Source organism: Drosophila montana, unplaced genomic scaffold (genome assembly GCF_035044405.1).
Source record: "Drosophila montana isolate Dmon_TW-CO22-7 unplaced genomic scaffold, ASM3504440v1 contig_2747_1, whole genome shotgun sequence".
Taxonomy (NCBI): domain Eukaryota; kingdom Metazoa; phylum Arthropoda; class Insecta; order Diptera; family Drosophilidae; genus Drosophila; species Drosophila montana.
Genome location: NW_026997619.1, coordinates 442,063 through 458,374, shown reverse-complemented (window position 1 = coordinate 458,374; position 16,312 = coordinate 442,063). Strand labels below are relative to the sequence as shown.

Genomic DNA, 16,312 nt, shown 5'->3' with positions numbered 1-16,312 from the left:
AAGCAAATATAAATAATAACAAATTCTTATAAAATAAAGTAGCGCAACGCAAAATTTAGTGCATAATGGCAAAATACGGAAAAGAAAGGAAAACAAGCCGAACAAATGCTAGTTAAAGCAAATAAGCAATTAAACTGATGAAAACTTGTTAAACAATAAGACGAGGCACATGTCTGGCCCCGCCCCGAGCTTTGCCGCAGTTTCAACAGATCTTTTGATTTGTATACAAACAATATTCGATATGATTATTTCGAACGATTTTCCTTTAACTCTTTTATAGATTTTTGTATCTTTTTGGGAGAGCGACGGGACGGGGCTGTATCTAGCAATATTCATGGCAATTCAATTGTATTAACGACATTGATAAATCTGAGGTGTAAGTGCATATAGATGAAAAGCAAATTTAGCGAGCATTTTGTAGGAACGTGTAGTTAAAAAAAACAGATAATAATGGGAACTAAATAATATTTATCAAATTGAATAGTAAATCTATGTGCATAAGTAGACAAATTATTCAATTGTAAATACATTTTTAATGTAAACACGTTGAGTTGTTCTTGTTTTTTGGCCAGAACGAAACGAACATTTGTTGTTTATTTAAACAATTGCAATATTCGAATGTTTATCAGTTGGTCTCTTAAAAAGAAAAAACATAACAAACTGTTAAAAAACCAAATGAAAAACACAAACACACATACACACGAAAAAGCTTTAAATAATTTAATTACAAATACATTATATAGATACATGTATTAATGGTAATTATTTTGATATCATTATCATTGATAAATTCCATTGTAGATACAAACTTGTATTGAAACAAATTTATTAATTAACTAGCCAGCTAAGTCAATGTCGCCTAATGTCAGTTCTATAAGCATAAATCAATTAAATTAATAACAAACAACACACATATTAACGATAAAAGTGCAACAACTACTTTTCAAAAACAACAAAAATCCAAAAAAAAAACACATATATATATAAATAAATAAAAGCAAACAACTGAAACAGGCCTCTGCAACAACACAAAAAAACACACAACACAACATCCACAACAACAACAACAAAAACAAAAAAACTAATAAAAACAACACGAAGCTTTTATAAAACTATTTAAAAATATATATATAAAAACAAAAAAAAAATTAAACAAAAAAAAAATAATAATAATCCTGCCAAGTAACATTTGAATACCTGCTTGATGAAGATACACCCGCTTTTGCTAAAGAAAAACAAACGAAAGAAAAACAACCAAAACTAAATGAAAAAATTTAATATTAAACAAAAAATAAGAATACAAAATAAAATGAAAGGCTTAATACGATTTTTATACTTTCGATATAATGATTTTTTATACTAAACGTAAACTCTTTGAAATGAAACAAGAAAAAAGCTAAAAACCAAAAACTGGACGATTTTTTGGGGTATCAGCTAAAAGTCGAGTACACGCCATTTGAGTGTAACGTATTTTTTAAAGAGAACAGATATTGATTTGTTGCAAAAATCGTACTTAAAGTCATATATATATATTATACATTATATATATATATAGACATATATATATATATAAAAACCCTAACTGCAACTATGGAACGAGAGCACAAATTTTGTTGAACAAAAAGACACACGTTAAGCAACAACAAAAAATAAATAAAAACTAAACAAAATACCAGGAATCAAATACTAAGAGAAAACATTTTTTTTAAATTCCACTCTCAAACAAACACACACACACACACACACACACACACAGAACAGAACATGAAATCAAATATATACATATTTATATATATACAAATCCTCAACTAAATATATGAACATGTATGTATGTATATCTAGCTAAAGAACCGCACAAATTGGTCACCGAAGTATGCTTTACCAAACTCCCCCTTCTCCAATACCCCCCCTTCCCCACAACCATGCCCTCAAACTACAGCAGCAACAATTTCTAATTAAAAATATATCACATATTTTTCAGCCTATAAATGCGATTTTTGTATGCGCATACGATTTGTAAATATATATTAACTAATTTTATCTAAAAAAAAAAAAAAAGAAAAAGAAAAGAATTTCAAGCATTCATTTGAATAACTTTAGTTTTCTCCTAACTGCATTTGTATATGCACAATGTGTTTCAGCTAAATAAAGAATACCATAAAACACGAAAGTTTTTACCCAAATGGAACACATGGTGTATGTCTCTATCATCTATGTATTAGATATCAAAGTACATAAGCGAAAAGCATACTTTAACGAAAAAAATGTCAACTACAATAAATGAGCAAGTGGAGAAAAGAATATTTAAAAAACAGAAACAAAACAAACAAAAAAAAACTAGTGCAATAACAAATTATTCGGTAATAAATGTAAAATTACAATACATTTAAGTAAACGCTTTGTAAAATACATATAAACAATTTATTAAAAATACAGAATGAAAAACAATAAAAAAAGAAAATGGAAAATGAAACACTATTGAGTAATAAAAAGCGTTATGCATTGACATTGACACACGTGATTCGATATCTCATCTTATAAGCATAAATCAATAAGATAACAATAAAGAATAAATTAAAGAAACATCCCAATTTTTGGAATCTGTACGAGTTTAATTTCCAGCACAGTGTAAGTATTACAAAAATTATGTGCCCCATTTCAGTTCTCAATACTCTACTTAATAGATATTTGAATCTCTTTTATTGTATAGCTCGTCCGACGCCATCAAAGACTTTGTCCTTGTGATCGGCGGCATTGGCACGTGCCTCGTAGTTGCAAATGGTGACGCCGTGATAATGTGCCTCCGTGAACTCGCCGCGAAGACCTAAAAAGTAAAACAAATTATTTATCTATCCATATGCTGGCCGATGCAAAACCAACCAATATAATAGATGCGCGTGTTGTCATCGCCAAAATTGCTGGGAAAATACAGCGACAAATGATGCACCGAGGAAAAGGTCACAACTCTGGAAGAGATATGATTGCAGGTATTATAAATAATATAAGGGTTTATGGGCAGCCACCTACTTGGGTGAGTATTCGACTTCTCCGCGAAAATCGCGCGACAGCTCGAACTCCTGATCCGCTTTGCCACGTGCATTATCGAACGTCATCTTTGGTCGATTCTTAAAGCTGACCGGCAATAAATTTTGAAATAGCACGACTAATTGAATGCAACATATATATACTCACAGTTTGACCTTATTGGGATGTGAGTTATCATTGGCGCCTCGAATGATTATGCCCTTTAGCTTAATGTTGCCGGTAAATGGTATATTAAACAATAGTTCTTCATCAGCATCGCTTTGCACAAACTGCAATAGAGTATATAGTTAATTCAAATATCTGTATATTGGGCTATGTCACGCCCACCTTGCTTGTGTCCAGACGCTTTTCGTATGGCTTAAAGACTGTCTTGCCGCTGCCGTCGTCTTCCTCGTTTAAGCATTCTGTATTTTCGAGGTCGATTTTTGTATACAAACTGTATTCGATGCCCATTTCCAGTGCATTGTCGATATCGGTGGCCTCGTGACTGCAGCCATGTCCATGCCCGTGCGAGTGTCCGTGCGGCATTTCTTAAAAATAATAATAGCTTCAAATATAACATACAATGTGACAAGAATTTAATGCAAGTAATTGTTGTATTGAATTGTGCAGAGTTATCGATATATCGATAGTCGCCTAACGATACTGCCATTGTTTTTTAGTGATGACAACTAAAATATCGTTGCTTTTGAAAAAACTCTTTTTTAGCTACTTAAACACTTTATTGAATTAATATTAATTGAATTTCGTATAAACTACAGCTGCTTATCGCTTGTGATGCAATCATTTGAACAGGTTTAGCTCGTTTAACTAGATAAAATTGAACTTTTTCTTAGTCTATTGGAAGTAGATTATGGTTGCTGCATGACAGTGCGCACATATTGAAGTACATCTTGGTTGGCCAGAATGCCCAAGTGATCGACACCCTGTAGCGCCAGTGTGGTTATATGAGAATCTGTATACCCCGACCAGTGTTGGCAGGCGCGCAGAGAACGTTGATTAACGGTGCCATCGCCCAGGCCCATTATAAGCTTGGGGGTTTCTCCTGATATCGTGTCCTTTTTGTATTCCAATCTACCAAAACGATAAGTTTGTGTAAATAGGTGTTTGATTTGATTAAATGATTTGGGGATTACCTCTCCACTGTGCTGACCCCGTCGCCATACAAGCAATGAAGCTCCACATCCGGAGGACTAAAGTTTTGTGTATAGCGCATTGTATCTTTGCGCATTTCCCAGCCCGTCCTATAGTCAATATCATTGAAGAATTGCTCCAGCTGTGCCATAGTATAGTTACGCGATGGTGTCGACGCAAGCACCTCAGAGGGCTTCCAAAAAAGTGGCGAGGGCAACAGCCAAGCGGAGGATGGATGCGAGATCTGTTCTTCGCGCAGTATTTTAGCGCTTAACGCGAACGAGTCCAAATCATCGCCCATGGCAAACACTTTGACAGCCTTGATGCTGCCCGCCCAAGCGCCAGCCAGACTAATTTGACGGCGCACATATTGAGTTTTCCACTCAAGTGTTTGCTCCTGAAGAAAGACTAGTGTCATGGGGCTCCCCATGCTGTGCGTTATAAAAGTGACGGGCGTCTGATTATTGGCCTCGTATGTGTCCTCCACAAGCTGCTTCATATCAATGAAGAATTGCTGATTCTCATCTGGAATGTAGAAGCTCTTAATAATTTAAAGATTAGTTGGCTAGATGAGGCACTTACTCGGCGCCCGTCGAAAGTCGTAGGGTGCACCGTGTATATTCTTATTGCGTTCATAGCCCAGGTCTATCAGTACATTGGCAATATCTTTAAAGTAGGCGCCAGCCTTGTTTCTCGTCGGATCTATCCATTCCACTACGTTGGGATCACCCCAGCCGGGTACGCGCGTCTCCACGCCAGGCGTATTGTGCGTTGTGCGTGTTACCTTATCATAGTAGAGCTTGACATTGTCTATCCAACAGTAGACCATCGGTATGACCAGCTGCTCCAGATCTAGCCAGAGATTGTACCAGTCGTGTGTCTTCTCGCATATGAAGTAAGGCGTACCCGATTTATTTAAGCGTGCTTCCATTTGAGAGCCACCATCGCCTGGCACTGAAAAAACTGTATTTTTATAATTTTCATTCGTTTCCCTGTTTATTAAAACTTACCAAATATGACCGGAGATAGCTGTGGTTCCTTGGGTGGCGCGGGTTTTGGGGGGTGTTTGCCTCTTTTGCTAAAGGGCCAAAAACAGTTTGCCACACTGAACAAAGCTGTGAAGAGCAGCAGCGCGAACAGTATGCTGTTCCCCTTGAGCTGCATTGTGTTGTGCGTACCCTGCTGCTGATTGCAATAACGGTATGAGAGTTCCTCTCTAGCTAGCGAGCCCTCAGTTCAAATCGCGCCACTCGCTGTCCAAGCAGATAAAGGTATTTATGTTATTTAATAAAAAAATAAGTGCTGTCGCAAACAAATGAATCAGCACCACAATTATCAATTGATTTACTTACATATATGTATATATATGTTGTATCAGAAGCCAGCTCCAAAACTTAATTGACCTTTAAACCAGTAGACGTAACTGTAACTGCATTCATGCGCGCTTGTTTTCCGCATATTAATATAGCGCCATTTTGACTGCGTTACTGTTGATGTTGTTGTTATTGTTTTTTGTGCGCTTTCGTAAACAAAGAAATGTTTGTTGTTGTTTTTATTTCGTTATCATTTTGGACACTTTTGTTATTGTTATTCTTATTTTTTGCGCAGCTTTAATTCAGCTGCTTTGCCAGTGTTATGGAGTTTTGCATTGTTGGGAGCATTTTGGCGTTTTTAGTTTCTATGCTCATGGTCACATAGTGCAGTAGTATAAATTCAAATTGATTGCCTTGCAGCAGTTTACAAAATTAAGGTATTAAAAGATGAATGCCAACAATATTGTCAAAATGTTTTATTTACGTTATTTATATTACGTATTTACATAGAAATTCATAAACTATTGCATTGGAAACGCAATAAACATCGCTAACATGTGAATACAATTGCACGCAATACAGATTGTCGTGCTTTTGTATCGATACTCACGATTTGCAAATGGACGACGTATCGATATTTTTGATAATCGACACGACCGGCAAATGCACTTGTTTAGCGCGTTCAAAGGCAAATTTTGTTTGTTAAAATAAAATAGCTGCAACTTTAGCCTCGAACGATCATAAACCACAATGCAAGAGTTCTTCAGCGTGCTGCTGCCGGATGTGAAAAAGGAGCTGCGTCGTGGGATTATTGAGTGCTCAAAACGAGGTCTGCTGCACAGCACCAAATGGCTGGCGGAGATGCACCATGGCCTGAGCGATGTAAACATCGACAACGCGGCGCCAGACGATGATCATTCGTTTAGCGAGTGCCAGCTGGAGGGCATTGCCCCCGCCGAGTACAGCGATTATTTTCTGGCCAAAAGCTATTACGATGTGCGTGAATATGACAGGGCAGCGCACGCCGTAAGGAACTGCGAGTCTAGCGTGCCACGTTTTCTGCATCTCTACTCCACGTACATGGCGCGCGAAAAGCGACGCCTCGACTCCACCACAGATCAGGCGAATCTCAATGAGCCAAATCAAATGCGTGACCTGGCGGATCTGCTGGCCACGCTGCGCGCAGAGCATGGACGCAGTCGCTTAGATGGCTATGGCATCTACCTGTATGGCGTGGTGCTTAAGGCATTGAATCTAAATAAAGCAGCCGAGCAAATGCTTTTGAGTGCGGTACGTCTGGTGCCCATGCTGTGGAGCGCCTACCTCGAGCTATCGCCGCTTATTATGGAGAAAAAGAAGCTGCTGAGCCTGCAGCTGGGCGGTCATTGGATGCGTCATTTTTTCATGGCACACACCTATCTGGAGCTGTATTTAAATGATGATGGACTTAAGATCTACGAGGATCTACAGGCGGCGGGCTTTAGCAAGAGCATCTATCTAACCGCCCAAATGGCGCTGGTCTATCACAATAAGCGAGGTGAGTTGCTGGAGCTTCGCCTAGATACAACTTCTAAAGTCTCTGTTTCTCTGCCAGATGTGGACAAAGCCATCGAGTTGTTTCAGGCCTTGCTCGAGAGCGATCCCTATCGCCTGGACAATGTGGATACCTACTCCAATTTGCTGTTCGTCAAGGAGATGAAAACCGAAATGGCCCAACTGGCGCACAAGGCTGTTAGCATTAACAAATATCGACCCGAGACCTGCTGTGTTATAGGTAAGCTCCCATCGTTAACTATGTTAATCTTTCGTTCTAAAATTCTCTCTGCTTCCAAACAGGCAACTACTATAGCATACGCTGTGATCATCAGGTGGCCATTTCATATTTTCAGCGCGCTTTAAAACTTAATCCCAAGTATTTGGCCGCCTGGACGCTGATGGGTCATGAATTTATGGAGCTGAAAAACACAAATGCTGCGATTCAGAGCTACCGCAAAGCGGTGGAGGTCAATAAACGTGACTATCGTGCCTGGTATGGCCTGGGCCAGGCCTATGAGATTATTAAAATGCATTATTATAGTTTATATTATTTTAAAATTGCCCACCAATTGCGTCCGTATGATTCGCGCATGTTGGTCGCTCTGGGCGAGACCTACGAGAAGCTGGACAAATGCGAGAATTCGGTCAAGTGCTATTGGAAGGCCTGCGATGTGGGTGACATTGAGGGCATAGCCATGTACAAGCTGGCAAGTCTGCACGAGAAGCTGGGCGACAACGAAACGGCCGTCCATTGTTATATAATGTACTGCGAGGACGAACGCGCGGCCACCGATAAACAAAGCCTCTACCAGGGCTTTATGACGCTGGCCAACTACTATGAGAAGAAGTGCGACTATGAACGTGCCGCTTACTATGCTTACAAGTGCTTGGATTCGGATGATGTAAGTTAAATAAGTCAGCTCCACTTCATATCCTTAATACCTTTCTCTGTTGCAGCGCAAGACGGAGGCCAAGGCGCTGCTAAAGACCATTGACTCACGGCGCAGTGCTGAGTGCCAAAAGAAGAAGTCCACAACGGTGGTGGCCACGGCGGAGACCAGCTCCGAGGATGAAATGGAATGGGAGCAGCTGGATGTGCGTGTGCGCGTACCATTTACCTCAATAGCCGACAAATCAACCTCAACATCAACAGCTGCCGCCAACGCCGCAGGCCCCTCAACATCAGCCAGCAGCACACGACGACTGCGCTCGGTGCCAGAGCGTGTGCGTCGCGCCCAGCCTAGTCAACGTAGTCTGATTGGACCTACGGCAAACAGCACGGCAACAGCAACAACGACGACAACGACAACAACAATACCAACAATTAGCGAGGAGACGCCGGGAAGCAGCACAGCGGCAACGGAAACGCTGGAGGATATAACGCCGGCCACAGCGACATCCGAACAGCAGGGAACAACACACGATGGCAGCTCCATGGAAATATCGAGCGTGTCCATCGATTAAATGTACACATGACACATTTATTTTTGTTGTGAATTATATTGAACATTATTTTATTAATGAGTTGGGCAATGATGATGTGCTTTAAATCAAGGCTATGAACCAAAACGGTTCGAACCGGGAATTCCCATTTTTATTGTACCATGAGAGAAATCTTGAACCGAACCTCTTCCACAAGAATATTGTTTGGTTAAAAAATTACAACATTATTGAACATTTGCATTAATTTTTATTAAGTTAATTGTGATTCGGTTGAGAGAGCCAGTCCCAAAGCGTTAAGATCGCGCTAAAATCTATGCAAATAGTTACTTATATATAGATATATATCATAAATTATATTTGTAATATTTTTAACAGAATCAGGCAATTTTTAGCCTAAAATCGGTTTTGTATTGTCAGCTTTAATTGGCACATGCTCGAAGTTATGCTATTTCTTTATTTGAATTTGATATATTTAAAAGAATGTGATAAACTAAGGTTCAAACTAAGATCTGATTTTAAGAATGGGAAAACCCGGTTTCACGAAACGAACCGAGTTCGAAACCACGAACCCAATTTGCATTTAATTAACGAATAAGTTTTATGATCAAAGATTTAAGAACGGAGCCTCGTTATGAACAGCTACTGGAGCAATTTGTTGACAGCTCACGGTCAGAATTAAAGCATGTATCGATCTATATCATTGATAAGCAATAATTAGGCTATAACATCGAGATTTAAATACTTAAGTAGAATTGAATACAAGCTAAACCCAGACTCTCTTAACCAACAGCACACATGCCGTGTCGCTCTCACAGAGCACGTCGGATGCACACATGCAGGGACAGATAGAAGGCGATCAGCAGCACCAGCAGAAACAGACCCAGGACGAGAATATCTTCGTTAACGCTATCGCCGGACATGTCGAAGTATTTGAGAAACTGTTCCGATGACTTGTGAAAGCAGAAATCCTGATGACATGGCAAATCGCCGCGATCATAGCCATAAACGGCGCGCATGAGACCCTCGAAGATGTACCGGAAAAAGGATACGTCACAGATGGGGCGCAGAAACCAGGATAATTCACGCATCCGTATAAAAAAGCCCGAGAACAGCAGAAACGGTATGGATATGCTGGGCACTATAAATATGGCCAACTGCATGGGCAACAAGGTGCCAGCAATTACGCCTATAAAGTGTCCAATAAACGCGGTCAGCACGCAAATGGTCCAGCACATGGCAAAGCGGCCCAGCTCCGGCGGCTGGCCGGTCATAAAGAAACCAATGCTAATGAATAAAGTCGGACAGATTAATTGTAGCGGCAAATCGGCCAGCACTTTGGATATATAGTAGGCCTTCAGGGAATACCAGCCATTGTAGTACTCCCTGATGAAGACGGGCGCGTCCTGCAGGCAGAGCAGTATGGAGGGCATGGCGTTGCCCGAGAAGACAAACAGTATGATGAAAAACATGCACGACACATTGCTAATAACCTTGGCGGCATCATTGCCGATCTGCCAATAGACCACACCCAGCAGCAGAGCCACCACAACGTGCATAGCCACACGCAACTGCACGGCAATCTGGAGAGGATTAGGCAGTTAATATACGTAGAATAGTGGAGATGCCAACCACTCACCGTATCTCTGAACATGGCACGCAGATGTCTGATCATCAGGACGCTCAGTTGATACCAGAAGCCCACCTGCTCTTTAGGACGCAGTGCATCGGACGCCGTCGAACTCTCAGATAGCTCAATAAAAGCTGCTACAAGTAAATTGAGGTATACGGAAAAAAAGAGGAACAGATAGAGCAGTGGGAAAATGTAGGACAGTGACATGCGCAAGTCGGAACAGGAAACAGAAGCAAAAGCGGTAACGGAAAAGAAAGCGGAAGCGTTTGAGGATGATCAGCCAACATCATCCAATTGAAAGAAGCAAACACATGCGAACTTACTCTGCTCGTTCGCCGGAGCACTGCTGAAGTTCTGTAGAATATCGTACTTGGACTTGTTCTGTGTGATCAGCGTCTCGCAGCGCTGATTGGACGACTCGCTGCCCACCTCGAGCACTAAATTGTGGAGAGAGTTAAGATCAGATTTGTAACAGATCCACCAAGCAAATAATCCAATGCTACACACCAAAATCACCGGGATTATAGTACTGTGGACATCTGAAACCGGCCGCCTGGAAGCTATCCAACATATCGCACTGTGCGCCCGCGTAGAGCATCTCGCCATGGGCCAGCACCAGGACATCGTCGAACAGCTGCATCAGCCGCGAACTGGGCTGATGCACCACACACACCACAATCCTGCCGTTGTGCGCCAGTTTCTGCAAATAGCACATGACCTGGTAGCTGGCCACGCTGTCCAGCCCGCTGGTCGGCTCATCGAAGAACATGATGGGCGGATTCGTGATTAGCTCAATGCCAATGGACAGACGCTTGTGCTCTCCCCCAGAAATGTCGCGCACCAGTGTGTGACGGCAAGAATGCAAATTGAGCACCTCAATAATGTCATCCAGCTGGGAATATAATTGAAGGTTTGAATGATTATTAATAACATAAAAGGTTAAATGGTAGAAGTTATCGGGGTGTATGTAGGGGAGAAAATAAGACCCATAATTTGTATACTCTTGATTAGAACCATGTTCTAGACTGATTCTATTCAGGCTATAAAAGCTGGAGCTTGGAATATATGTAGGCACTTGTTTATCAAAGGTAGAGCAAGTTTTTCGGTTATACGAAGGCTTTTTCTATCGATAATTATCTATTCTCCATCTCGATAAATTGATTTACTTCCCATCGATAAATATGTATTTTCACCTATCCATATATATCGATTCTTCCTGTCGACAAATATCGATCATGCATATGCATATGCACATTATTACACAAAATTTTAAAAACAGATATATTCTAGGATCTATCTATCGATAAATATCGATTTTAAGACTTTGAATTTATATAAGAAATGGATACTCGATAATTTCGTAAATAGATTATTGCTAGTCTGCATTGTGTATCGATTAATATTTGTTTCACAATCGATAATTATCGATGTGTAACCTCAGTTAGTCAAGCTTTAAGCGAAAATTGCTCAAGCTACAGACACCAAAGCTAGGTTGCTGATTTTCGTATACTACGCATGGATCTATTATATTTCACTTTACAGTTTAGAGCTTTAACAAATTTTACTGCTCCAAGCTCCAAGCTGGTTACAGGGTATATGCTAGTCGTGCACTCAACAGTACGTTTACTTATCTTACTTACAATTTGTTGTTTTTGCAGCGTACTTGTGCCTGTGGGCAGCTTCAAGTCGGCGGAAACACGCAGCGTTTCCTGCACCGTGAGCAGCGATAGCATCACAAAGTTCTGGGCTATATACGAAGACATTTTGCGAAAGGCGAGCAGATCGCGCGGCTGTCCATTGATGAGGAACTGACCCGTAACGCCGCTGACCCTATTTAGGGAAACTGATCAGGCAATTGATTTAAAAAGAGTTTCCCTTGTTGCACTCACTTGAAGCCGGCCAGAACGTTCAAGAGCGAGGATTTGCCGGCGCCGGATGGACCCAGTATGGCCGTTAGGCGACCCGCTTGGAAGGCGCCGCAGGTCTCGTTCAGTATTTGGCTCTTGGATTGCTTGGGACCCTTGAGCTTGTAGCACACCTGCCGGAACAGCAGCTCCAGGGGCGGGGTTTTGCCCAGGCCATTTGGCACGCTCGCCGCAATATTGTCGACCATCGTCTCCTACTTGATATTGACCAGGTCTTGCCCTGGCTGCGGGCAATACTCGACTGTCGACTGCGTTGGCTCTGGCCTCAATTTGCGATATGCCGAATGCGCTTATCGGTTTGTACTCTCTGTTGATTGTGGAGTTCAAGTGCTTGCAGTTAAAATCAACATCGTAACTGACTCAACCGTCTAATCCAAATTAGTCTAAGGCACAGAATTGCAATCTTATCTTTCCCAGCTGTAAAGCTGCTGCCTTTGTCCAAGCCAAAGCAGGCAAAATGCTTACATCTCTACATATAGCTAACTTGTTTTTCCTGTCTGATTGAGCGACTAATTGATTGATCGCGAACAGTTCAAACCGTTAAGCTGGGAAGTTAAGGTTATCTACGTGAATACTGTAAAGAGATTTTGTACCTGATTTTCCTGACGAATTGATTGATTGACCGACTAATGATTAACGCACAGCACAATCTCGGAAAAGTTCACACTAAGGAAGACTTCATACGTATCTCTATATTAGGTTATCTACGTGAATACTATTAAGAGATTTTGTACCTGATTTTCCTAACGGAGTGATTGATTGACTGACTAATGATTAACGCACAGCACAAACTCGGAAAAGTTCACACTAAGGAAGACTTCATACGTATCTCTATATTAGGTTATCTACTTGAATACTGTAAAGACGTTTTGTACCTGATTTTCCTGACGGATTGATTGATTGACTGCGTGACTTATCATCGAGGCACATCTCAAACCCTAAAAGCTAGACAACTGAATTTTTCACAGTAAGTTTTCTTAGTGTATACTAACAAAGATTTTTCCTACGTATTTTTACATATATAAGTCTATTTGTCCAGGCTGATGGATTGATTGACTGAGTGACTTATGACCGCCGCACATCTTAAACCCTTAAAGCTAGAAAGCTAGAAAACTGTTTTTCCAGATTGATTGATTAATAGAAAACCTAACTCAAATCCCAAAAGATCAACGCACATTATAAACCCTGACAACTTGAAAGCTGAATGTTTTTCGCAGTAAGTTCTCTAAGAAAGTTTTCTCACATATATATGAACACTTATAAAACTGTTTATTGATTGATTGATTGATTATGAAAGCACAGCCCTAATCATATGAGTTCGAAAGCTGAATTTGTTTCCCATAGCTAACTCTTGTTATCAAAGTGAAGACTTTGATAAGATTTTGTAAGTCTTCTCCCCGCTAAGATAGAAAATTGACGAGAAAAAATTTTATATTTTTTTCTTTCATTCATGAACACACATTGAAGTCGCATTTAATGGGGGGTTTTTTTTTTTAATTCACTCGCTTAATTTTCTCTGGTGTGACTGTGGTCAGTCGGTGACGATTTGATTAGCTTGTTGTTTGGTGTTTTAAATGCAGTTGCGATAAGCTGAGCAATAACGACAACAAATTATTAGTTGCTGCACTTTAGAACCTTAAGGAATGCCACGTAGTAGCATTAGACTGTGAGATACTCTATAATAAGATAATATTCTATTGCCACAAAGAAATAAATACAAAGTTTCTAAAGTTACAGTCAGGAAATCCACATGGTAAATGCTCCTTCTAAACTTCTTGCTAGGGTTTTACACGGTCAATTATGGTTGGTTTCGTAGCCTTTTAATTTTTTCAAATAGTTCTATACTTCTTACCAAATATTATAATTTGGTATGAAAAACATTATTATACGTTTTTTATTTTTAAATGTTTAAGTGTTCCCAGCTTCAAAATTAGTAAGAACTGAGAGTTCAAAACTGTTTATGAGACTCTCAAATATTGTTATTAAATTATAATTAACAAAATCCTATTTTTTTAAGATATTGAGTTCTTATTATACAGGCTGAACAATTGCAATTAACACAACGTTCACTTCGTAAGATCTTTTCGCATAAACAATCAAAACAAAAGGTAATAAAAATCAAAATTTACGAAATTTTATTTTTTAAATAAAAAAAAAAGACTCGATAAATATTTTTTATACAAGAAACTTTTGTTTTTTGGAATATTTATTCTTTTTTATTTTATATTGAAAATTAAAATGTTTAAAATTTGTTTTTACTGAACTAAAATTTGTGAATACAAAATTTTTTTTAAATTTGATGTCGATTTCCCTTTGTTCTGGTAAGAACAAAAAATTTAAATTCAGAATCAAATATTTTTTTAAAAACATCAAACAAAGAACAACAAAATAAGGAATCAAATAATTAAAAAAAAAAAAAAACAGCAACAAATAGGATAGGAAATTTGTTGATCATTTTGGATGACTTTTTCGAAAACATCTTCAGTCATTTGATAAAAAGAAAAATTTACATTTTTTAGTTGAAAACTTCCCTCTACTGTTAGTTCAAAAATTGTGCAAAAACATTTGTCGAACTTTGTCGAATTTCTGGGATAGTCGCAGATATCAACCAGATTTTTGGTAACATATCTAAATGCGCCTAAACGTATGCAATACTCCAACAAATTGTTGTCCATGGGCTGGCAATCATTTTCTTGAAACAAGAGTATTATTTGGCGTGCCTTGAACAATTGGGAATGGACAAGAATAATAGAATAAATAATAAATAAATAAAACAAACTAAATGATCAACTGCGTAATATGATCGGGCTTTCACTTCCTGTTACATTTGATGTCTAGTATATATGCAAAATTGCAAAAATGCAGCTGACTTGAAACGCTTTCCCTTGCAGCTGCTTATCAGTTTAATTGACTATATATAATACAATTTCCATATATATTTTTATTAAAGTGCAGCTGTTAAATAACTGCAAATGTTTTTCACAGCGTTTCGTTTGAAAATCGAAAACTGGTTTGCTTTTTCCCGCAGGCAAGTCCAATCAAAGCTGTTGTTTTGCGTTTCACAAAATTATTGTACTTGATACTTGATTTATATACTTCATGTATATACTTAATTTATATACTTGATATATATACTTTATACTTGTTACTTTTTGTAGCACTTTGTTGCTGTTGTTTTCGTGCCTCGCCCAATTAAATTTTCAAGTCGCGTCCCCCACTCGATTTGGCGTGTGGTAACCGATAAACATTTAAGCGCTGACTATTCTCCAGTAAAATACAAAACACAACTGAATTCAATTGGTGTTTATTATTTGTTGTGCCGGCAACTGTTGATATTCATATTGTTTAAGCGAGCCTCAACACGTTTGAGTCGCGCTTACATCGCTCGGGTTGGATCTAGGCTGGTATGCTGTTCGCGAATCAGCAAAATGACAGAATTTCTGGATTATATTCGATATATTTTAACTAGCCTGGCATTTATTTGTATTCTTATACTAATCCTATTGGGCTTTATGCTCTAGTCTCTTGTTGAGGCAAACACAAATGGGTCAAGCTTTAAAAAGTCCACAAAGAAATCATTTAATAATATTTTTTATACCCTGAACCCATTGAAGATGGGTAAAAGGGGTATAATGTATTTGTGCAAATGTATGTAACAGGCAGGCATCTCCGACCCTATAAAGTATATATATTCTTGATCAGCATCAATAGCCGAGTCGATCTAGCCATGTCCGTCTATCTGTCCGTCCGTATGTATGAACGCAAGGATCTCAGAGCCTATAAGAGCTAGAGACTTGAAAGTTTAGCTGTAGGTCCTCCCCACGCAGATCGAGTTTGTTTCCGATATTCGATAACTTGCCCCGTTTCCAAGTAATCGATAAAAATCGATGTCGAAATTCTGTTTTTCTAGAATAGTATATATTCATATCAAGTATCTTTCATTTTATACCTATCGCCTGTTTGGAAGAAGAGGGTTTAGGGTATCCCCTAGTCGGGAGCTCTCGACTAGAGCCTCTTACTTGTTTTAATTTTCCATTGTAACCCGATACCGGAGTGTGTGGAATAGATAGGCTCAAGGCTGCTTATCAGCTATGGGGTTAGCTTTTATATTAGTTTATATACCAATTGGTCGAAAATTGAACTTTAACGTAATTTTCCCTTAAAACCCGATACCGTAGGCTGCTTATCAGCTGTGTGGTTGAAAATTTAACTTGCGAGCATTTAAATTTGGAACCGAGTTTTATTAACAGGAAGGTAGAGCTTGTTTTTGTGTATATGCAAGCTCT

General features: G+C 39.1%; 4 protein-coding genes across 9 annotated transcripts; 1 reads left to right on the top strand and 3 right to left on the bottom strand.

Annotated features, from left to right (window-relative positions):
- Positions 1–2,574: 2,574 nt before the first annotated feature.
- On the bottom strand, positions 2,575–3,650 carry LOC135429940 (PITH domain-containing protein GA19395). Its single transcript, XM_064684442.1, has 5 exons — positions 3,373–3,650; positions 3,193–3,314; positions 3,028–3,132; positions 2,881–2,966; positions 2,575–2,824 (listed from the first exon to the last, which is right to left on the bottom strand). Exons 1-5 carry the CDS (start codon positions 3,571–3,573, stop codon positions 2,700–2,702), a joined length of 639 nt encoding a protein of 212 aa, XP_064540512.1. The 5' UTR covers positions 3,574–3,650; the 3' UTR covers positions 2,575–2,699.
- A 95-nt stretch (positions 3,651–3,745) lies between these two features.
- On the bottom strand, positions 3,746–5,768 carry LOC135429937 (phospholipase A2 group XV). 2 transcript variants are annotated; one of them, XM_064684439.1, is made up of 5 exons: positions 5,528–5,768; positions 5,190–5,409; positions 4,762–5,133; positions 4,182–4,704; positions 3,746–4,119 (listed from the first exon to the last, which is right to left on the bottom strand). In XM_064684439.1, exons 2-5 carry the CDS (start codon positions 5,341–5,343, stop codon positions 3,897–3,899), a joined length of 1,272 nt encoding a protein of 423 aa, XP_064540509.1. In that variant the 5' UTR covers positions 5,344–5,409; positions 5,528–5,768; the 3' UTR covers positions 3,746–3,896. The 2 variants fall into 2 exon arrangements, with proteins under 2 accessions (XP_064540509.1, XP_064540508.1); XM_064684438.1 differs by lacking the exon at positions 5,528–5,768 and having other exon boundaries at positions 5,190–5,432.
- Positions 5,769–6,125: 357 nt separating this feature from the next.
- Positions 6,126–8,706, top strand: LOC135429934 (cell division cycle protein 23 homolog). Its single transcript, XM_064684430.1, has 4 exons — positions 6,126–7,029; positions 7,087–7,266; positions 7,329–7,930; positions 7,986–8,706. The coding sequence occupies exons 1-4, from the start codon at positions 6,243–6,245 to the stop codon at positions 8,490–8,492; spliced, it is 2,076 nt and encodes a 691-aa protein (XP_064540500.1). The 5' UTR covers positions 6,126–6,242; the 3' UTR covers positions 8,493–8,706.
- On the bottom strand, positions 8,696–15,318 carry LOC135429935 (ATP-binding cassette subfamily G member 4). Of its 5 annotated transcripts, none has more exons than XM_064684431.1 (7): positions 15,176–15,318; positions 11,991–12,333; positions 11,742–11,931; positions 10,609–10,993; positions 10,425–10,538; positions 10,108–10,235; positions 8,696–10,051 (listed from the first exon to the last, which is right to left on the bottom strand). In XM_064684431.1, the coding sequence occupies exons 2-7, from the start codon at positions 12,212–12,214 to the stop codon at positions 9,281–9,283; spliced, it is 1,812 nt and encodes a 603-aa protein (XP_064540501.1). In that variant the 5' UTR covers positions 12,215–12,333; positions 15,176–15,318; the 3' UTR covers positions 8,696–9,280. The 5 variants fall into 5 exon arrangements, with proteins under 5 accessions (XP_064540501.1, XP_064540505.1, XP_064540504.1 ...); XM_064684435.1 differs by having other exon boundaries at positions 10,108–10,232; XM_064684434.1 differs by having other exon boundaries at positions 15,169–15,309.
- Between the last annotated feature and the right edge of the window lie 994 nt (positions 15,319–16,312).